This window comes from Lepidochelys kempii, chromosome 1 (genome assembly GCF_965140285.1).
Source record: "Lepidochelys kempii isolate rLepKem1 chromosome 1, rLepKem1.hap1, whole genome shotgun sequence".
Lineage (NCBI taxonomy): Eukaryota > Metazoa > Chordata > Testudines > Cheloniidae > Lepidochelys > Lepidochelys kempii.
In genome coordinates, this window is record NC_136380.1 from 110,907,663 (window position 1) to 110,931,423 (window position 23,761).

Here is a 23,761-nt window from a genome sequence, read left to right on the forward strand (position 1 = left end):
ATTCATGTGCATTTACATGTACACGTAAATGCACATGAATTCCTAATGCAATGCTTCTCCATTATGTAGTACAAACTACCTAGTACATTATATAGTACAAACTATGGGAAACTGATCTGGTCAGCAAGTTTCAACGGAATATATACAAAACTATTATAATCGCTTGGTAGATACTTGGACAATTAAGAATATGTGATGTGAAAACATTTCATGTTAGCATATTGCAAAACGTGGATATTCGCCATTTTTGCTACAGGCATTTTTGCTTCATCATTTCTGGAAAAAAAATACTTGTCCATGCAAAACTAATAAAAATATTTTAATACATTGTCATTTGATAGCTTTAACCAATAAATACCACCTTAAGGTGTTGAAATTAACGTAAACAGTAAAACCTGTAGTCATACTGCAGTGTTTCTGGTACTGTGCAAAAAATGACACTAACTTCGTTTCACCCTGCCTAAAGGCTTACAGCATCACTTTACTGCTCCACATCATACCTCATCTAAATGTATATATAATAAGATTTTAAATTATATAATGATGTGGGTGTGTGTAGGGTGGGTACATTAAGCTCCAAAATATGGCCCTTTCTGGAGAACTGCTACATGCTTATCTTCAATAATTGCTGTAGCCTGCAAACACCCACATTGCCCTTTCCCAGACCAACAAAAATTCTACAGCTTAGATAACGTTCTTTGCTTATTCTTCTCAACATGTATCTCTCATACTCCCCTTCAATTTCCTCCATTAGCTCTGTGACACAGAGACCCATTGGTACCAACAGGCAAAGGATTCACTGTTCTTTACAAGCAACCGTCTCAGACCAGACAAACTCACTACACCTAATATACAAAACTTTCATGGCATTTATCCAAGCAGGATATCCTGTGAGGTCTCTATTGTAACTTACCAATACTCAATCATTGCGAGATGGGTGTATAATTAATATTTAAGAAATAACATAACTATATTGAAAATTATATCCTTTATGGTCTTGGAGTTAAAATGAGTCACCAGGAAACCATAAGGCTCAGTGCTAGCCCATTGAAGCAGGAGGAAGTTGTTACCTCTCACCGGCTAGCCAATTAAGTAATGTACTGCTCAACTGTCCACTGTTGCAACAGCCCAGAAAGGTCAATGGAAAACCATGAGAGAACCATCAAAACCTGTTGGAGGTAAAAAGGAAACTTAACAGACAGGGGATCTCCCTGTTTGTTAATAAAGACAAAAGACTGATTCAGTATATCACAGGGTGCAGAAAGACACTCTGATTCCATTCACTGAGGAGACATCTTGTTGAGCATGGTTGTTTCAGGAAAGATTGGATCATGGTTCCTGTACTATGTGTTATACAGGAGTGGTGATTTAAGGTAAAAATGGTAAACTGGGGTGCACTGCTCCTTTGAGAGCAGAAGGCTCTGGGATTTCTGTGAGTACCAAGTGTCAGGGGCTGGATATCACAGGGGAACACTTAAAGAAGACTCAAGGACTTAGAGGCACTTCTTGTTAACCTGCAAGGCAATGACAGGGCTGGCATAGCCCAGAGGAGAGTGCTTCCATGGCTGAAAGGATAGAGATGTTAGGAAGCTAACACCCAGCCACTATAGGCAAGACTCCCTCTTGTTAGAGGGAGCCCTGTAAACTGCCATAAGTTCCTCTTTATCCATCATATACAATTGCTTGTACTTACTTTCATGGCCCTTCACAGGTCTGCACCTTCCCAATTATCCACCCCACCTCTTAACACACCTAACATCCAACAATACTAGCCTCATCCACTTTGATGGGATCATCTCCATCCTTTATTCTACACTGCCCCTTTACGCATACAATGCCCTCTCTGAACTAGTTTTTAAAGCCACTCTCCTCCCCCATCTTTTTGCAGGCAGTACACAAGAAGTGGCCTTGAAGATGGTTTGACCAACAGACAGTGGATAAGTTTAGAGGCTGTTGGGTATTACTGATAAGTTGGGTTTTCTTAAAAAATTAAATTGTACATAAAGTGTATATAAATATTGTACATTCCAATGGTATCCCTCTCCCCTAAGCTTTCCTGCCTGTTCTGATTCCATTCATAAATAAAGTGTGATAGCAACTGTACAGTACCTTTCCTTCTACTTTATAGCAGTTTTCAGAATTACACATTTTGATGTTTTTGCCATCTATTCCCTGGAAGACGTACAAAATATCTCTTACAAGGTTTGCTTCAGTTATTTCAACATTGCCTAAAAAAAAGAGAACATTGGTTAAGACTGTTTAGATTTGTAAGGTTTCAGAGTAGCAGCCGTGTTAGTCTGTATCCGTAAAAAGAAAAGGAGTACTTGTGGCACCTTAGAGACTAACAAATTTATTAGAGCATAAGCTTTCGTGAACTAAAGCTCACTTCATCGGATGCATACTGATGAAGTGAGCTGTAGCTCACGAAAGCTTATGCTCTAATAAATTTGTTAGATTTGTAAGGATACTTAGATTATTCTTTTTAAAAGTTACGTAGAAGTTGAATTGAAAAACAAAAAGACTACCTTCCATTTATTTTAATTTTTCAATGATGAAATTGTCCTGAGGAGGCACAAAGAAAGCCATATGCCTATACCTGAAAACATACCAAAGCAGTTCAGCCACCAGATGTGCGCACTCTAAACTTAGCACAACATTCCAGAGACTATGAAAGGAACAGACAGCCTTTAAGGTCAACTCCATTTTGATCTTACCATAAGTGAAAGTAGCCCTGAATAATTCCTTGTCCTTTCTTGACAGCACAGTTGAAATTTGTTTGTTGTTTCAGAGTTAATTTTTTAATAGTCTCCTTTGGAGACAATACAGCTCATCCATGAAGGAGATCTGCTTATTAAAAAAATGTTTCTTGTGAAATCAGGATATTTTTCTCATATTAAAAAATTACTCCAGTGTTGGGTGCTGGGAGATCACTCAAACTTTGTCACTTTACAGCCTTTAAATCCCAGGTAAAGTAAACACAGAGAAAAATTTAAGTTATCCTCCTACAAAAAAATCTAGCTCTTGATTCAGTAGAGCTTAAGGTGCTGGAGCATCCAATTTGTCCTCTAGTTCACAGCTCTGATTGAAGTCCAGACTGCTTTTGTGCCTCAGGCTAGTTATCAATTTACAGAAGGCAATTCAAGATAGCGAGCAGCTTGTCTTCATTTGCTGGTCTTACAGTATCCTGTACTTTTGTGACCCTATTTGAGGCTAAGAACAAAGCCATTTCAGTCTTGATGATGTTCTCAGTATCATCTACAGATTCTGTCCTAATAGGACGCTGCCTCTTCTGGAATTGGCAAGAGATCTGTCCTGATTTGGGAACCCCAATGAGTTCCTTTACCATCTCCCCCAATTTTTGTAATAAGAAACAGGTGTGCTGGTTTAGGCTAAGGAAGCCAGCTGGGTCATCTAAGGATACAATCTACAGAAGTCAAGAGAGGCTGGCTTCATATCAACATCCAGAACCTGTGCTATAAGACTTATTTAAGTGTAGCAAGGTTTTCTGAACACCTCACAGACAAATAAAGCTAGTCTATGTTATGCTTTAAAAACACTCCCATCAGCTAAGAGGGTACAAATTCTCAAACATAGCTGAAAAGTATTACCTGAACAAGTTTATTTCACAACAGAGAAAATAAAAGGTTCTCCAAAGTCACTGTATCTGCAGATCCATATGAACTTTCTCTTCCTTTCTCCCTTCTTCAGAAAGTCAATAGTCTGGAGGAAGGAGAGAGGAACTGAGGGCATATGACAGTGTGGTGGGGGATCCTTTTACAGATTCAGCTCAAATGGGGGTGCACTCTTACATCTAGCATTTCAACTGTTAGACAGCTCTAGAACAGGTTCACAACTCCTGAACTGTGCATTTGCAGAGGCAATATCAGAGAATGCCAATTAACAGTAATCAGCCTATTTACAGAGCTCTGTAATTATCTGTATGTTTTGTAAATTTCAATAGCTGCCTGTTCTCATATTTGGAATGTGGTTTTACTCCAAAAAGTGACTGACACTTCATGTACACTTAATATAATTTGTTCCTTGTATAAATTAAGAGTCCTACCTGCTGGTACACTGAGAAAAATAAGTTTTTACTACTTTTTAATCGTATTAGCATTGAAAAGCTAGCATGACCATAAGAGACTGGGCTAAATTATATATTTCCTCTTGTGCATTCACAGTATTGTTAATCAGATTCTAATTGCAAGGCCAAATTCTCTCTTCAGTTACAAATGTACACTCCGTTTGGTCTATTCTTTTTTTCCTAGCCACAATACACAACTGGAATAACTCAGCTTGATTTTCAAATCCAGGATACATTTTGCAGGGTTGGCAGCTAGGAGATCTTTTATTTGCTAACTGACCAAATTTATTCAGGAAGCAGTTGAAAAAAAATGGCATTGTGAGGCACCTTGTCTCTTTTTAGTCACTGTTCAGCGTTGATCTTGTTAATATGAGAATGGGAGAGGTTTCTGAATACAAGTAGATGGAAGGTTAACTTTCCTCAACAGCTCCTCCACAGTTGAGTTAGCTACTTAAATTGGCCAAATGCTTTGTTCAGTTAATGTAAAACCAAGAGTGGCTCCTTCAAAGTCTATTCAGTCTTATATATGTGAATATAAATAGTTCTATATGTTTTGTGGTTTTGTCCCCCTTGTTGTCCTTTTCCCCTGAGGCTTTTGGTTATCATTATAGACACTGCAGCTTTTAAAAGCATATTCATTCACAATCCATCTGCTCTGCTACTTGGTCCTGCTGTCCACAGCAATGGATTAGGTCTATGATACTTGCAATATCAAAGAAAAGAGGAATTTTGAATGGGGAGAATGTGTACTCAAACCATTTTTTTCCACCCCACAACAGGAACAGAGGAATGTAGAAAAGTTAATGGTCAAATACACTGCTCTTTTGTATATGTGCTGTCTTCCTACCTTCAAATCTGCCCTTGTGGGAAAGTTCTTCACATATAGTAACACGCAATGGAACAGAAGCTATTCCCAGGAAGAGTATAGAATAGTCACAACAAAACAAGAAAACAAAAAAGTTGCAGGAAGAAGAAAAAAAACTTTAGCAAAAAGCATCTTGCTCACCACTTGTCTCCCCTTCTCGCCTTGACCTTGGCACATTGCGAGAGACAGTGTTTGGAAGGCCTTTTGAGGTAGAGCTTTGTAACGAAGGCTGGCCAGCAGTTAGAGCCCATGCAAGACGTGAACCCAGCTGTTGACGAAGGCAGTCTCCCACCCCTGGAGCTTGATAGGATTGTCTAAAAAGACAGGAAGAAAACAATGTTAACAGGACAGTGTATGAAGTCTGCACAACTGCTGCCTCTATCATAGCTGTTCTGCAGATAAACCGAGGACTTCATCATCCAAGACTGCAAGGCACGTAAACTTCACAGGCACCAAGTTGAAACAGAGTGTAATGCAAAAGAGTGACATGAAGATATTCACTAACAGGAATTGTGAACAAGTTAACCATATATTCCTTCTATTCCTTCATTCAGCCATGTAGTCGATAAACCCATAACAATATTTTGAGGTTTGCTGCAGTGAAAATGTATGTGGATACCCATACTGAACGTGCTTATCACTGTAAGAAATTTGAAATCACTGGATAAAAATGCTAAGTAATATTAAAAATATTTATCGAAGTCTTCACTATAGGGAAGATTTAAATTACCCTGGAAGGAGGGACTGTGGAGTTGGCGTTGGCCCATTCAGGGCATACATGCTTATGCTGCTGATCCCACTGCTCGCCATACTGCCCACACTCTGGGCAGACTGAGCATTGCGGTCCTGGTAATTCAATGGAAGGCTTTGAGGCCTGGCATAGTAGTAAGGGGTTGAGTGAGCATCTCGCGGCAATGCTTGAGCAAACAATGTGGCATAACTTGACACCTTAAAGACAAAACACAAATTGAGAGTTACTTTAATCAATCACATCAGTAGCTAAAATATTTTTTCTCCAACCGTGTGTCTGAACGGCTATTGCCTTTCCTAATAGTAAATTAAAGTCAGGTATATACTAGAAAAGGTTTGCTGGTATAGCTATATCAACAAAACCCTCTTAATGAAGAGGCAGCTTATACCAGCCAAAGAATGCATTTGGCAGCATTGTTCATTTCACTTTCCAAACTGGTATATACCATCCCAGCAAAAGCACATTTTTGCCAGTATAACTGCAACTACACTAGGACATTTGCTCCTAGCAAAGTGTTGCCAAAACACCATACCCCCAACCAAAATTGCTATATCAGCAAAAACAAAACACACAAACGTTCAGTATGGACTTGACCTAAGTTAAATCTATCCAAAGTGTTCCAGATAATGACTACCTTGCATGTTTAATTATTCAGTTTTATGCTTAAAGAGAATAGCTTCTTTAATTCTCATTGTTAGAATATTTACACAAAATACATTTTTAAAAGCATCCTTATAATTAAAAATTTCTTGCTTCCAGCCTTTCCAAGGACTTTGCAGATACTTTCCTTTTTGAAGATATTTGTTTTAGTCTGGATATTAACATCTCTTAACATTCCCATTTGGGATTTGTACTGAATTTTAAATATTTATGGAAGAAACAAAGAACCCCTTACCTACCTTGTTAGACTGCTTACGTGGGTCTTCACTAAGGCTGAGCAGGAGGTAGAGTATTGACCATTTGTTTTTCAGGACACCCTATTCAGAAATAGGCATGTATTAGATAATATCCAGTTAAAAACAGACATTGCTCCACAGTTATTGCCAGAGTTTATTGCATTTTTACCCCTACCTCGCAACCTAGATCATAAGCAACTCATTTCTATGTTGTAGTTGTAAAGAGCAGGCTAAAACTTTAACAAAACAAAACTACACATAAACATAATTTAAATATACACAGGGAGGATGTCTGAAGTCATGTTCTCAAGGTAGAGACACTGGAGTTTATATGTCAGTTCTATAAAGAAAACTTCCTCCAGCATTCAACTTTATTGTGTCAAATTCTCACATGCACTGAAAGAGGTCAACTAATCAGCACACCAAATTTTAAAATTCATAGCTAACTATAAAGGAAGTTTACATACTGCTTCATGTACGCCATACATCAGTCTCTCTTTGATCTAAATCAGCATCTTGGATTAACCCCTACTTTCTACAATAGAAATGAGGTGGAAGACCCAATCCCAACCTCTGAGAAATTTAACAAATAGCTGCCCTTTCTCTGCTGATCCCCCTTCAAGGAGGCTCCAGAATAAGAGGGATCGAACCTGGGATTTCTATAATCTCCATAAAGAACACAGAGACAAAGGAAACTACCAAACTATTTATGAAGTCAGAGGCACAGAGATCACATAGCTGTACTCAACTGTGGATTGTCCCAGAACAAAAATCAAGAGAAAGGAAAAGTGGAGCTGTGTAGGCTGCTATCTTGAAACACAGCATTATCAACCTTTTAAATCTCAATAGGAAAGTTGAACTGCAGGAGATAACTTAATGGTACATCCGTGTTAGATGAATTCCAATGTCACCTTGTAAGGAGTAATAAAGACAATTGTATAAAGATGTCCTTGTTTTTGCTGCACATTAATACACTTGGAACCATATACTCTATTCTATACCACTAACTAAAAAATATAAGGGAATATGGTGGCTGACCACTTTCAAATGAGTTGATGATGTATCACTTCATGGGGAATCAGTTGCAGAGTTGAGGAGAATGAGATTCCACAGAATTTTCCAAAAAACTGATTTTTTTTCCCTTCTAAATTTCATTTGTCTAAATTCTGTACCAGTGCAACCTTACCAAATCAGGAAATTCAACTGTATGTATGAAATCTTTACAATTTAGGTTTTGCACTTAACTCTAGTAATTTGACTAAAACCGAAGTGTTACAATCATGAAAATTTTGACAGGTTTCAGAGTAACAGCCGTGTTAGTCTGTATTCGCAAAAAGAGCCACAAGTACTCCTTTTCTTTTTATCATGAAAATGGAGACTATTGTGTTCCATGCACTTCTACCTTTCCTTTTCCATATCTTCAATAGAGTCAATAGAAAGGCCCTTAACTTTAATTAAATTAAATAAGTCAGCAGTTTCCAACATCCGTCTCTGTGTAGAATACACAGAGATAGATGATCCAAGTGAGATCATATGTCCAATTGCTAGATTTCTATGGTCATTGACTCTTTGTCTTGCATCTTCTGAGACATTTTATAATGAAGAATCCCTAGATAATTTTGGTAAAGGTCACTTTCTAGAACAGTCTTCTTTAATTAGAGGCTGGCAGGCCAGATCTGGCCGCATGGGGCCTTCGCTTGGCCCGCTGGACATCAACTATGCCGCTGGGGGCTCCACTGCAAGGACGGTCCCACTACCCAGTTCCAGTTCACCCCAGGCTTCCAGCATCTCTGGCCCCTGTGCCACCCTGCCAGTCCAAGCTGCAGCATCCCCATGCTGGCCCACCCTCTAAGCGCCCCCACACTCCCCACCTGACCAGCACCTGCCAGCTCAAAGGATGCTCTAAAGCAGTGTAGGAAAAGGGGCCTCTTGGAGTGGAGCACAGGGGCCCGAGCCGCCAGGAGCAAACTGGAACTGGGTGTTAGAGAGCTTATTCCTTCACTCTCCCACTTCCCTGGTCCTTCTCGCATGAACAGAGAGCAACAATACCCAAAGTCCGAAGGTGCAAACAATTCGATGTTTATTGGGGTGAACTTCCAGCAAGCTTAAATACAAGTTCCTTTTTCCTTATTTTCGAATCCCAACTTGCTTCCTGTTTGCCCCTAATTTATATAGTAATACTCTTAGCTATACCTTAACCAATCATTCTACTGAAATTTAACTAACCAATCCTAACATATTGTAACATGATTAGCTAACCAATTATATCCCACCACCTTAATTAGTTTACACCCAGCAAAATTAATTATACAGCAGACAGGAACAATCACAGAACCAGACAGATTATACAGACAAACAATAGCAAAGTGGGAACTATAATGACAAAACAATACAGAAGTGAGGATTTCACATCCCAGCTATTGATAAGTGAGTTCTTGCCAGACAGGATGCTATCAAACTAAGTTTCCTTTTACATTTTCTAGGCACTTCCCTTTCTCTGGAGGTGATAGGAATACAATCCTGTCCTGATAGTGCCTGACAGCCCAATAGCACCTTATTTCAATGTGACTAGTTTGGAATGTGAGGATGTGACTGTTCGCTTCCTAGCTTATGGCTGCCTCTGCTGCTTAGCCAAAGGCCTTTGCCTAAGAACAGGGCCTCAAACTGTCACAGTAAGAGAAGGCCCTTACACCAGCAGACAGTGATTTTGATTCTCTCTTTTATACCTCTAGAACTAGCCAAGTGATAAGAATACCCCTAAATTCTTAAAGTACAGGCCTTTGCAGACAGGCCTGAATATCTATATCCTAACACTGGGTAGTGGGGTCACCCTCACAATAGAGCCCCCAGTGGGGACAGGATGGAACAGGTGACACCCAGAAGGACCTAGCGAAGTCAGTACAAACTAAAATTTCATACAAACAATGACTTGTTTATACTGCTCTATATACTACGCACTGAAATATAAGTACAATATTTATATTCCAGTGATTTATTTTATAATTATATGGTAAAAATGAGAAAAGCAAGCAATTTTTCAGTAATAGTATTTTTAGGTCAGATTTTGTTACCCTCTAGGTGCTTACAAATTGATTGTTTAATAATTTGTTCCAGCAACTTACAGGTACTGAATTTAGGCTAACTGGCCTATAAATTCCTTGGGTCCTCTTTGATCCCCTTTTTAAAAGATAAGTATTTATATATACAGCAGGGGTGGCCAAACTTACTGGCCCTCCGAGCCACATACAACAATTTTCAGAAGTTCAAGTGCCGAAGCACACCTGCCAAGAGCCAGGGCTCAGGGCTTCAGCCTCGCTCCTGCTGAAGCCCCAAACCCTGGCAGGTGTGCCCCGCAGGGCTGAACCCCCGAGACCCTCCTCCCCACTGGAGAGAAGCTCCTGCCCACCACCCCACTGCAAAGCAGAAGTCCTGAGCTTCCCCCCGACTCAGTCTGGTAGCGGAGAATGGGGAGTGTGGAGGGGGTTTGAGAGCCGCACTTGAATGGTAAAAGAGCCACATGTGGCTCGCAAGCTACAGTTTGGCCACCCCTGATATATACCCCTTTCCTGTATTATCATAGCACCTAGAAGCCCTAGTCAGGGACTTGGACCACTGTGCCAGGTGCTGTAAAAAAACAAAATGTATGTTAGAAGTCCTCATAGGTCAGATGACGACTCCTTTCTGCAATTAGTTCAGATATTCAGCAAACTGGGCAGGGCATCCAAATTCTACCTGCTGGAAACAACTGAACCAGCAAAGACCTCATTAACAAAGGGGAAGCAGGAGGAAGAAGAATTACATAAGGTTTTGATGTATGGGCTAACCATGATGTGATAAATCTTAATGTCAACTGATGAACAACAAATATAGCTTGTTGGATTAGATATATCCCACTAAATACATATGAACTGGCCTCGTGAGCCCAGGGAAGGGAGATGGAATTCACAAGTACTAAGCAGCTTTCACTTTAAAAGGTTACACACTGAAGGAATCTAGGAAAAGTAATTACTACACTTTTGAAATAGATAGTTTCCAAGACTGTTGCAAAAAAAGTTAATCATAAAACACATATCTACACCATCACCACCAACATATAAATGTGGAGGGAAAGGATTTCCATGGCTAATACTACACTTAACAGCACAAAAAAAATATTTCTATGGAATCAGTTGTGTACCTACTGTAAGCAGGGGAATGGTCTTGCTATTGTGGGGAACTTTCCTGGCTTCTGCACTAGCCCAGTGGAATCAGACAGCAAAAGGATCTGAGTCCCTTGCTCCAACTCCCTTTACCCAGACGCCTGCCTGACCTTGAGGACTTCCCTTTCCCGCTCCTGTGAGGGAGAGTCCTTGTAACCCTGATAATGTTGGATCCAGGATTCCTGAGAGGCTATGCCCCCAGTCTCATCATGGTCACTTAGGACAGGGGCTAAGATGTCCCCACCTCAGGGTACTCCCTCCACACCAGTCACTTCCCTGGCCCAGTGAGCACTACATTAAGTTCAAACCAAATACAATTTATCAAACAGCAAGAAACACTAAGAAAAATAAGGAAAAAAAAAATCAGAAAGATTAAAGGAAACAAGTAACCCCACCCTGTGGGCAGAGGGAAACCACAAACAGCGGTCTCTGGAACATAAGAAAAGTTCACAGTCTATTCCTCACATGTCCCAGGCCTCCTTCCCAGGCCCTGGCTGCAATGTAGTGATACCACGGGTCAGACATGCTCTGGTGGTGGCCACATGCCCTCACTCTCTCCCCAACGCCAGCCCTCCCTCCAATTAGGGTCACGACCCCACTCCAAGTCCAACCTGCAAGACTTTGTCTGGCCATGTGTCCCTGCGCTGGGCCCTCGCTCGCCCCAGCTGCTCACAGCACTCAACACCGGTGCTATTTACGGCACAGCACGCATACACTCCCCAGCTCTGGGCCCGCAGATTCCCACTGTAGCTCAGCCGTGGCTGCTCTGCGCTGCTCAGCCTCCAGCCCAGCTCTGCTTTCTGGGCTGCTTCTCTGGCCCCCTCTGCTCTGCCTCCAGCTCAGCTCAGTTTGCTGCTCTCCCCTTAGATCTATGCTACTCTGGCTCAGGCAGCTCCAGCTCACATGGAGGATGAGACCCCAGGCTCCTGACTCCCTCACTGGCCTACCTGCCCTGTCAATCAGGTTAACCTGGACTGTTGGCCTCTCCCCATGGGCCCTGGGGCCTGTCAGTCTCAGGATCTTGATCTCTCATTGGCCCTTCCCCTTTCTTTTGGAACTGGGAGATGGACAACCAAATAAATCCCACTAAGTTTCAGCAAGGGACCAACAGTCCCCTTACACTACTATTAGCATTCAGAAATCACAGTGTGTGCACTTTTCAAAAACAGAAAAAATAAATCACTCTAGCGCTTAGACACTACAATGACAGGCATTTAAGAGAGACTGCTATAGGGAAACGGGGAGGAGCGGAAAAAGTTCTAAACAATGCCCTATGAAATAGTTATCGGCTTGTTCTGGTAGATGTCAACTAACAATACGGGGGGGGGGACGGGGGGACAGAAGGTTAAAGCCAGCTTAAAAGTTTAAGTAGGTTATAGTCACATTCTTGTAATTATGCTCACATCGTCTATTATTCTGCTTCAAGCAATGTATGTATTGCTTGTGTGTGTTATAATGGGTTAAATTTTGGTCATTCTCATATGCTGTGTGTCCATACTACTCTTGCCAAATGCTAGCTATGATAATACCACATTAGATCAATAGCAAAGCATGAGAGTGTGTGTGTATTTTACACATATAAAAGCTATCTTAAAAGAACAAGGTAGCAAGACTGCTGACAGTAGGACTGAGGACAGCTGCAAGTTAGTGCTGCTGAAATGGAAGAGCTGATGATGGACCCTACTGCAACCTGGTGATACTGTCCATCACTACAGAAGCTGGAAAAGATATCTTGTAGACATGTGGAATGCATGGGGAAGAGAAAAAGGAGTAAAGGTGAGCTGATAAACTTAGCAACAACATTGGTATTTTCAGGATTAGGGCCTTATTTTTCTAAAGCATATGCGTAACTTTAATGACTTCTTAAAATTGAGTACTGTTTGCAGGAGTGGGACCTAAATGCAACAGTCAGATTGACTGAATGGGTCTCATTTGCAATGAGACAGGTATTACCCACCAATGGCCCATAGAGTCTAGTATTTTTTCTGACAATGGCCAGTACCAGATGCTTCACAAAAAAGTGCAAAAAGTCCTGAAGTGAGCAGCTGCGGAATAACCTGCACACACGGAAAGTTTCTTCCTAACCCACTAAAGTCAGAGACTGACTTACACCCAGAAGCATGAGGGTTTATATTCCTTCCAAACTACTGTATGGAATTTTTGTTCTTTCTGAATGGAACACTGGATTTTCTCCACATAAGTGTCCCATTTTTACGTGATCTTACTAAGCTCTTTTTTCTCAATTATATTAGCCTATAGAATTCATTGTCACAATATAAAGTTCCTTAGTAGAACCTTTTTTTTATCCTACTTAACTCAAGTTACTTTTCCCCTTTAAGATAAGGGGGGTGGTCACTGAAACATGTTAACAATCCTCTATTACAGTGGTTTTCAACCTGTGGTCCTCAGACCTCTGGGGTCCCACAAATTATGTCTAAGGTATCTGCAAAAGTTGACGATGAAAACAAAAATTTCAGATCCCAGAACAGGCATTCCGTTTTTCTGATCAACCAAAAATATGTGAATACCCCCACCTACACGTCAAAACCCAGAAGTATTATCATCATAGTAGCCCACAGTTTAGCGCCCTTTCTCATGCTGCGTTAAATGCCATGCCAAGCATGTGCAACATTTATAGTTGAATTCTGTTAAGTCAGTTTTCAGTCTCAGACTTCTATGGTAGGGGTCGACAGACCACAGGTCAAATTTCCAAAGGGGTCTGCACCTCAATTCGAAATTTTTTAGGAATCCACAAATAAAAAAAGGTTGAAAAGCACTGATCAACTACACTGGAAATTTTAATCCTGCATATTAGTTTTTGACAACTAAAAATATCCCTATATTATTTCTCCCTATCACACTATACAAAACAGATGACTTAAGATACTGTCTTATTAGCTATCTCAGTTTCACTGAGATTTTCATCAAACATGACAGATGTGCAAGTTTGAGAATTCAGGACACATTTAAAGTATTGATTTCTTTCCATCTCGTCTAAAGTTCTAGCCTAAAGCTTTCCCTTCTTCTGATACATAGACTCTACAGATCACCTTCTATTGTCAGAAAAGACTAACATACACTGCTCTTTGGTAAGTGCTTGTGTGTTAGCAGAACTCTCAAAGTCAGCAAAACCCTTAACCTTCAACATGAAAACCTCAGATCACTTAAATACTCAAAATAAGAGGACTGCTTAACTTCTAATCAATACATCGATACACTTCAGGACACATTATCCTAAAAATAAGTGGCAGTGAGATAATCCTTCAATTTTACACATAAAAAAGTAAACACTTCTATTTTTGCAAAGCTACTTCCTTCCCATAAAATGTCCTTTATGCAGTAATACGCAAACCAAAAGACTGCTGATATTTTTCAATTTTATTTTAATCCGAGCTAGTTTCTTACATTTTGAACAATAGGAAATTTAACAGCAAGTCCAGAAGGAACACATTGTAAGACTGAAATTATTGGTAAAGCCACACATTACTATACCTGCGAATGGAGTTTTCTGTAAAGTTCTGAAAACAAAGCAGCATCCGCTTCCCTTCTTTGTCGCACAACTGTTAAGAGGAAAATGCTTCTTAGGGTATGAAACTAAAGAAGTCAATTATAGTAACAACATTATTTTGTATTGATACATTTGTGCAATTTGTGGGGTGGGAGGAAAGCAAGAGGATAAAGAGACAGTTCACTTCCCATACACATGCACTCCTTGGCCTCCAAGGGTACATCTACAGAATAATCAAACACCTGCAGCTGGCCCAGACTCCAGCCTGAGCCCGAACATCTACACACCAATTTTTAGCTCCACAGCCCAAGCCCAGATCAGCTGATCCTGGACAGCAGTGTCCATGCCGCTGGTCTTTTACTCCAGTGAAGACATATCCCCAGACTGCAGGCAAAGGTCCTAAGAGTTATTCTATTTTTTTCTGCAAAATGGCATCTAGCAAAGATCATCTATTCACTTCACAATCACTATACAGGTGTTAAATGACAATGACTTTAGGTCCATACCAGTTGGGCCATAAGTAAGCAAGCCACTGACAGAGATAAAGTTGTATTCCATTACAATTCTGAGGTGTTATAGCTCTTCCTGATTATCTAAAACATTCTACTAATAAATATAGGTAAGGACTCGCCTATACAGTAACTCCTCATGTAACATCCTGGTTATGTTATTGAAAAATGCAACTTTAAGCAAAACAATGTTAAGTGAATCCAATTTCCCCGTAAGAATTAATGGGAATATGGGGGGTTAGATTCCAGTGAAATGTTTTTCGCTAGACAAAAGACATTATATACATATACAATTTAAAATTTATACAAACAATTTAATACTGTATTCACAAATGATGATTGTGAAGCTTTGTTGAGGCAGGGGCATACCAGGGTCAGGGCACAGGGGCTTGCCCCACTCTACCGGGCATTCCAGCTGTGGAGAGGGGTCAGGATGCGGGGGCTTGTCCCATTCCGACCACCTGGCACTCTTTCTTGGGAACAGGGTGGGGGTTGCCTGCTCCCCGGCTGGAAAGCTGGGTGGGCAGAATGGGGGAAGCCCCTGTGCCTCCACCCCGCTCCCCAGCGGGAGCACTGGGCGGGCAGAACGGAGCAAGCCCCTTTGGCCCGACCCTGCTCCCTGGCTGGAATGCCCGGCAGGCAGAGCCGGGGGTGGGGACCAAACAACATTATAAGGGAACATTGCAGGATTTTAAAAGAGTATGTTCTCTAATGGGTCAGCAACCTAATAACGAAACAACATTAACCAGGACGACGTTAAGAGAGGAGTTACTGTACAGCGACACTCCAGAAAATATTAAGTCAAATCAACTAAATGTAAGAAGTAAACACACAAGTTAAAACCGCATGTGGATGTTTTTATTCAAGAGTAATGTGGTCTTAGCATGCACTGACTTTGCACCTTTAGTTGAGTCACCTTAACTTTCCTGAATGTTCCTATATAGACCTGGCCTCACATTTATTAAATTGTACTTATGCTCTCATGACTTATGTGTCTCCACTTCGAAGTGTCTTAATTTTTTTTTTATATCAATTGCCTAAGTATGAGATTCACAAAAGCCAGTAAGCTGAGTAGGGAGCTGCCTAAGCTAGCCAGTAGGAAGTGCTGGGGAGAAGGTGGTGGTTGTCCGTTTATACTCTATAGCCCACTGGTTAGCACACTCCGAGTTCAAATCCCCACTCTGCCTGATGTCCTTATGTGAAGCAGGGACTTGAACCCAGGTCTTTCATATCCCAGATGAATGCCCAAACCCCTGGTCCAGTGGGCATTCTGGGAGGAGAGTGAGTCAGTCACACTCAAAGCTTTTTTACTTTTTAAATAATCAATCATTGGAGCAGGGACTGGAATTTGGGTGTCCAGCATGAGTTCACTGATCACTGGGTTACAGTCACTCATTCGGTCTCTGGTCCAATAAATATTTAAATATTTTATACAAAGTGGAACAGCTTCATATGGAGGGTTGGACAGACCCACCCCCCGCGCAGAATATCCAATACCCCAATAGTTAGGGTGCTTATCTGGGATGAAGGAGACATGGGTTCAAGTCTACACCTGGCAGAGAGGTATTTGGAACCACCATCTCTACATCCTGGGTAAGTGTTCTCACCTCTGGGCTATTGGGTATAAAGGGGGTGGTGTGGGAGAGAGAACTACATCACCACCAGTTCTGTGCTGTGTGTGGAGGCTGATCCAGTTGGCAGCCTCTGAGCATCCTATTGGATCAGGCCCTGGAGGCAGGATGATGTGGGAAGGCCTAGTTTGAGGAAGCGACCAGGATTTAGGCACAAGTTAGACACTGAGCAGTTCAGTACTGTCAGAACTTAGACAACTTTGTGCAAGCCCACCAACAGAAATTTAGATGAGTAATGGGATTTTCATAGAATATAGAATATCAGGGCTGGAATGGACCTCAGGAGGTCATCTAGTCCAACCCACTGCTCAAAGCAGGACCAATCCCCAACTAAATCATCCCAGCCAGAGCTCTGTCAAGCCTGACCTTAAAAACCTCTAAGGAAGGAGATTCTACCACCTCCCTAGGTAACGCATTCCAGTGTCTATGATTCTATGAAAAGCAAAATCATCATTCCCATTCTACATATGAGAAAAGTAAGGCACAGAGAAGTAAAGTGATTTGCCCAACATCACACAGAAAGTGAAGAGCATAGGTGGAAATAGTTTAGCATAGTACTTCAATACATCAGAAGAACGTACCTTAGTCTCAGTCATCTAACTAGTTAAACAGGAAAGCTTTCTCCAGGAAATTGGAGTTTTGTCTTAAGCTTTAAAGTGGTCATTTGAAAGAGCAAGAGCACATTACAGTAAAAATAGTCAGACTCCAAATCAAGCAATAATCTACAGAAACCTTTACAGAATAATAAAAATAAAAATGTGTCAAACACTCTACATGCCAGTATTAAAAGCTACCGATAAAGACATTTTTGCAACTAAAGTCACTTCCTGCACCACAATTCTTAAGTGAGAGTTAATAAGAAGGATATAACCCACTACTTCTTTTCATGAGGGCTCACTCAACCCACAAAATCAGGGGAGGGGGACAAGGTGGGGAGAAATGGAAAGAGTAAGTTTATAAACTCTTGGTGTCAAATCTACTGCATAATCAGGTGTGTATGCTGCATTATGTAACGATGACCAAACTACATAGAAAACCTTCAGTGCTGAAGATCCATACTGAAGAATATTTGTGCTTTGAAAATTTGAGTTGGAGAATTCTGAAATTCTTCTTTGGAGAAGGCAATATGAACTCTAACCAAGATATTCTTTAAGAGGAGTTCTAACCGACGATGTATGTTAATCCTGATCCAATATAATAGGTTTACGCTTAATAGCTCTGAATATCTACCAACTGGGAGGTTTACATGTAATTAAAATATTCCCTCACACAGCTTGCTCACACATTTTACTATGAACTCAAGAATCTGTAGAGAGCAAGTACGCTTTTTTTTTTTTTTTTTTTTTTTGCAGAGGGATGTACTGCATCCCTACTGCTTTCATACTACATTTGGTGCTCTTGTATCAAAGCACAGAAAGTGCAATAGAACAGAGTATATCTAATTTTGTAGTTAAAAAAAGTGTATTTTGTATCTGAGGGGTGTGTGTTTTTGTAGTTAAAAAAAGTGTATTTTGTATCTGAGGGGGGTGTGTGTGTGTGTGTGTGTGTAAGTAAGTAAAACTCACTTTGGCATTTCCTGACTTTAAAAATTGCATGTTAAGAGTCAAATTTAAGGTTTATGGTGAACAAGTTTCACCCTTATTACTTATAGAACTAGTTTCTGGTATTTGGAGGGGTATTTTAAAACACACTTAGAATATTGTTACAATTTTCACCCTCAACAAAACAATGATTCATTTTAAAATTATTCAGATCTAAATTACTGAAGATGAAAGGAAGCCAGACATACGTTCTTTCTTGATTTTCTCCGCAACAAGAAATTCATCTCTTTCAACAGTAGGAGCAAAGTTGCTTCCAATAACTCTCACTGCATATTGAAACTGCTGGGCTACATCAGCTGAAAGAGGGAGGGGGAAAAAAATTAGTTAAGCCAACTTTTAAAATGAAGAAAAAATAAATAAGAGCTGCCATGTTACTAAGTGATTAAGTCAAATAAAAATGCAAAAAATGTAGACGTTTCAGATGAGAGATCAAATATGATAGTGACTAGATCAAATCTTTCCCCTAATACTACCTTGCACTGATATTTTGTCCTGTAAGCTCTTATGCAGAAACAGTCAGGCACTTTAAGAGCACAAATCCAATCATGGAAGTAAACTACAACTTAAAAGTGCTGGCACCTCCTTCTGTCAGCATATTTCTTAGCATCTTGCTTCATGCGGCAAACATCAGTACTACCTACAAACATGAACAGTTCAGTCAATAACATGTCTTTAGTATGGGTCAATATTCACACAAACACAAAAACGAGGGGGCATAATCTCCTTTCTCCTCCCCAGTCTAAGCATTCTTCAAGTCTGAATTCCAGGCTCCCCAAGAGCAGATTTGAATCAAACTGGAGATTTACTGAAGTCAAACTACAGAATTCCATGGTAATAACATAACATACTGATTAGTAAAACTGCAAGAGATCTGCTTTAACTCTCACACCATGTTTATTCATTAGTTTTGACAAATCAATTAAACCTACTTAATTTTGGTAGGGTGAAAAAGTATCTTTCAGTTTCTTAAACTGTTATGTGCAAGGACCAAGTACTTTACCCCAGTAACTTTCTACCAAAAAAATTAAAAGTACGCCTCCAGTTCAATTTAAAACCTACAAAATCCAACTAGTCAGCAATCAATTTCATTATGATCACAATAAACTTATCATATGCTTATTTTAGGAATAAATTTAATAGTGGAGGCACTTAAGTATAGCAGCATGCTAATCAAATGGCAGATAAGGGCAAGGCGTAGAAAAGCCACTAAACAAAGACTGAGCTCATCTCAAATTGGCAATGGAAGACAATGAACCAGAGCAATTAACGATCAGCATCTCTGAATGCTAGATGTTGATCAAGGTTAAACAAACACTAACAAAGGAAGAAGCAGCTTAATCCTCAATTTTTCCACCCACAAGAAGCAACCCAGAAGCGGGTACCATCTGAGTTGCAGAAAGGAAAAACCCAGCAAAATTCCACAGGCACTAGGATTCAGCTTAAGGGAGGAAGACTACATTCTCCCCTCCTTCTGCCCTAGCACTACCTCTCAAATACCACTTATCCAACCCCAACCACTCTCCAAGGATCTTTGCAGCAAGCTCAAATGAGAGGGCTATAGAATTTGAGCAAGTCCTGAAATGCAATAGCTGGTGGATTTGAGGTCCCAGGTGGAAAAGTCTGACAAACTGTATTATAGAACACTGCCATCATATTATTTGAACTTTTGTGTAAGTATTCAGATATTACTAGTTGTTATGACAGGTTTGGCTCTGTATATGTGCAGAGTTACATAAAGGTCTTCACTTTATGCTTTTGCAAATATATTTGTAAGTCACAGAAGTTGAGCTACAGCCATATCTTAAAACAAAAAAAAATTGTTTCAAAAGCTTTTGAGGGTGTTAAAGTACTAGGTAAATCATCGCATTTTCATAAATTCAAGCACTTAAGAGCAGGTACATCAAAAATCTTCCACTGGCCATGCACACCACATTTTTACTATTATAAATAAATGCATGTTTTAATTACAATACCTTAACTCTGAAATGGTAAGTGAATGGAAAGTAAATGAATGGTAAGTGTACTACTTTGTTATCTAGAGATACTTTTAAGAGAGATATGAGAGAGCAGTCAGTCAATATCTCAAAGCTTGCCTCTCTTACCAGCAGAAGTTGGTCCAATAAAAGTTGGTCCACCCACCTTCTCTCTCTAATACCCTGGGACTGACACAGCTATACCACCACTACACATCCCCCTCATTACCGGCAGTAGAACTTTTGTTACAGCACCTATTTGAGAGGGAGTTGCATATAATCACTGTCCTAATAGACTGTATAATATGGTATGGCACCACTATGGTATGTGGACAGGCATTTGAAGCTGATCAATGCAATTTCTATTTTTCAAATCTATTGCATTTATATTTTGAGTTTACCAGTAAAAATAACATTTAGTTTGGTCACAGTTAATGGTGTATGTGTGTTACTATTACAAACACATTCCTTTGTAGCAAGTAAAACCATATTGCTTTCTGTGTGTCTAAGAAATTGCTGTTATTTCAGAATTAAACATTTTGCTGTCTGTGCCCTTGAAAACTGCCTCTGCATCAGCCAATGTATAGTCTACCTATGTTTCCAGTTCTGTGGTGCAATATGACTTTGCTGTGCAGATTATGGGACAAAAGACATGGAAGCAAAAGTTTCTGAACAGTTATTTTGAAATCTTATCCGTATTCAATCTAACAACAAAATTTAAAAACAAATCCTCACCAGTGAGAGACTTAACCCTAAAGAGGATATTTTGGGTTATCCTGACTTGGAGAGACCATCTGTTTCCAAAATGATAATTCAGTCTCCTTATCCATTTAGTCCTTGCTCTCTGCTAAGACTGAATCAATGAACTTTTGGCCCCTCCTTTAATAATTCAAGACTAATCTTCAAAATTTGAGACTTTTCTTAAGATTTATATTGGACCTGCAGTTATACAATCGCTTTGAACCAAAATGGTTTACCTATCCAACCAAGATTTCAAAGTCCTTGATTTGCAAGAGACTCACTTTCTGTGGGAGCGCTTTTGGTGTCACACTCCTGACTTCACGTACAGAACAAGTAAGATGGCATACAGAAGTCATAAGAATTAAAGATATATTTTGCAGTAAGATGTCCAATAGCAACACACACAGGAAGTTTATTACATAAGCAGATGTCCCCCATGAGACATTAGATGAACTTAAAAATAGATGTGTACACACGATACACACATTGCATAAACATGTAAACAAGTGCAACTGCTATGCAACACTGCCATCTTGATCTGCCTAATAGATGAGAAGGATGAAATTGTTTATGGAAGATGTGATTTAATTTTCAGTGTTCTGATGTGAGCTCTTTATCCAGAGGAAACAGAAGACTCCAAATTCTAAAAATTATGAATAGAAACACAGCAGAATAATGCTATTAATTATAAGCGACTATATTTACCAAATACATAAAAAACAGTGTGAAAAGCTTGCTACATTCAGAGGAGGGGAAACAAACAAACAAAAATCAATAATTCAAGATCTATAAAATCTTAATTTGAGTTGCCTAAAGTAGATTCTTATGTTCCATCTGCAAATGCAAATTTCTGATGCTTAGTAGACAATGTCCTTTATGCATGCATCTATTCCTCCCCTCCCCCTCCACACTGTGATCTATCAGAACTGTATGATGCAGTTTTCATGTTCCATTTCAAAGCCTAAAAGGAGCTTTAAACAAAGCACATGTGAAAAGTGTAGAAAAACTAAAGAGGAAAGGAGGGAGAATCCTTAGTGGGCAAAAACAAGGAAAAATAGTAAGAAATGGTGTAATTTAAAAGGGAGGAAAATCAGAGACAAATACAAGAATTTAATTATACTGGCTAGATAATTTTTATTTCCAGATAAGCCTGATAAACTGGAGGACAGCCTTCCGGAACATTCCTTTTATTAATAAGCAACTGATCTGCTTCGGTGCACTTCCCAAAGTTAGTAATATCAGACAACTCTCACACCTTTCAAAAGACTATAGCTATTGGAAGAGAAAGTCTTGCTTCTTATGCTGATCGATACGAGCAGTTCCAGATCGCCAGAGAAGCGGGGCAAGCCGGAACAAAACGGGTGGAGGGAGGAGAGAGAAACAACCCTGGTTGCAGTTGGAGCGGATACCAGAAGGGACACCCTCAGACCACACCCTACTACCGGGGGCAGCCCAAGACCCCAACTACACACCAAGGAATACTCCAGACACCTTATCATCCTGCCACACCATTCTCCAGCAACCCACCTCGCCCTAGTGACCCGTCAGCTGGACGATGTTTTAAATGTAACGAGCCGCGGCATGTGACGGCCAACTGCCCCAAGAACCCCAACAGACTACAGTTCATTGCACCGGAATCACACCAGAGGTCCTCAGGCCCAGATACATCCCAGATACCCTCGGAGTGGAGGGAAACTGCGAGTTTGGGCGGGAAGAAGGTCACCGCGAGGAGGGACACCGGAGCACAAGTGTCGGCTATCCATGCTTCCTTAGTGGACCCCAATTTAATTGACCCAGAGATCCAAGTGACAATTCAACCCTTCAAGTCCAACTCTTTCAATTTGCCTACAGACAAGCTGCCTGTCCAGTACAAGGGTTGGTCAGGAACGTGGACTTTTGCAGTCTATGATGATTATCCCATCCCCATGCTGTTGGAGGAAGACTTGGCCAATCATATGAAGCTAGCCAAGAGGGCAGGAATGGTCACCCGCAGCCAGGCTAAGCAAGCCATCCCACCTAGCTCTGTTCTGGAAACTTCTACCAGGACCCGGTCAGAGGTGATGGACCTGGACCCCATGCCAACGTCTGCATCAGCAGTAGTGGATCCAGTCCCAGAGACCCAGACAGAGCCACTCCCAGAACTGGAACTGGCGGAACAACCAGCACCAGACCCATTGCCAGTACTGAATCCAGTATTTGCAACCCCAACACCAGAGGGCCCCACTGAACCTGAACCGGCAGCAGCTGATAACCCGACACAAGAGGCTCAACTGGAGCCTGAACCCCAACATAGTGCACCAGCGGAGAGCGGTTCACAGTCAACGGAAACAGCCCCATCCCCTACATCGCTTCCAGAGGACCAAACCTAGGTCCACAATCCAATGAGGAACTGATGTCTCCAGCATCAAGGGAACAGTTCCAGTCCGAACAGGAAGCAGATGAAAGCCTCCAGAGAGCTTGGACGGCGACCCAGAGCAACCCACCGCCTCTCAGCTCTTCTAATCGATCCAGGTTTGTTGTAGAAAGAGGACTTTTATACAAGGAAATTTTCTGGTGGACACCAGGAAGACTGGAATCCTCAGGGACAGTTGGTAGTTCCAACTAAGTACCGGGTCAAGCTCTTGAGCTTAGCCCACGATCATCCTAGTGGCCATGCTGGGGTGAACAGGACCAAAGACCGGTTGGGGAGGTCACTCCGCTGGGAGAGAATGGGCAAGGATGTTTCTACCCATGTCCGGTCTTGTAAGGTATGCCAAAGAGCTAGAAAACCCCAAGACCAGGTCAAAGCCCCTCTCCAGCCACTCCCCATCGTTGAGGTTCCATTTCAGCGAGTAGCTGTAGATATTCTGGGTCCTTTTCCAAAAAAGACACCCAGAGGAAAGCAGTACATACTGACTTTCATGGATTTTGCCACCCGATAGCCAGAAACAGTAGCTCTAAGCAACACCAGGGCTAAAAGTGCATGCCAGGCACTAACAGACATTTTTGCCAGGGTAGGTTGGC

General features: G+C 40.9%; 1 protein-coding gene across 4 annotated transcripts in view; it reads right to left on the minus strand.

Moving 5' to 3' along the window:
• TUBGCP3 (tubulin gamma complex component 3) overlaps positions 1-23,761 on the minus strand; it is a 152,498-nt gene that overhangs the window by 123,567 nt on the left and 5,170 nt on the right. For all 4 annotated transcript variants that reach the window (XM_073350050.2, XM_073350029.2, XM_073350040.2 and 1 more), the window contains exons 2-7: positions 18,233-18,340; positions 14,288-14,355; positions 6,600-6,677; positions 5,680-5,897; positions 5,091-5,263; positions 2,110-2,228 (exon numbers count right to left, since the gene is read on the minus strand). In XM_073350050.2, the coding sequence (XP_073206151.1) occupies positions 2,110-2,228; positions 5,091-5,263; positions 5,680-5,897; positions 6,600-6,677; positions 14,288-14,355; positions 18,233-18,340 (764 nt within the window). The remainder of the gene's footprint in view (positions 1-2,109; positions 2,229-5,090; positions 5,264-5,679; positions 5,898-6,599; positions 6,678-14,287; positions 14,356-18,232; positions 18,341-23,761) is intronic.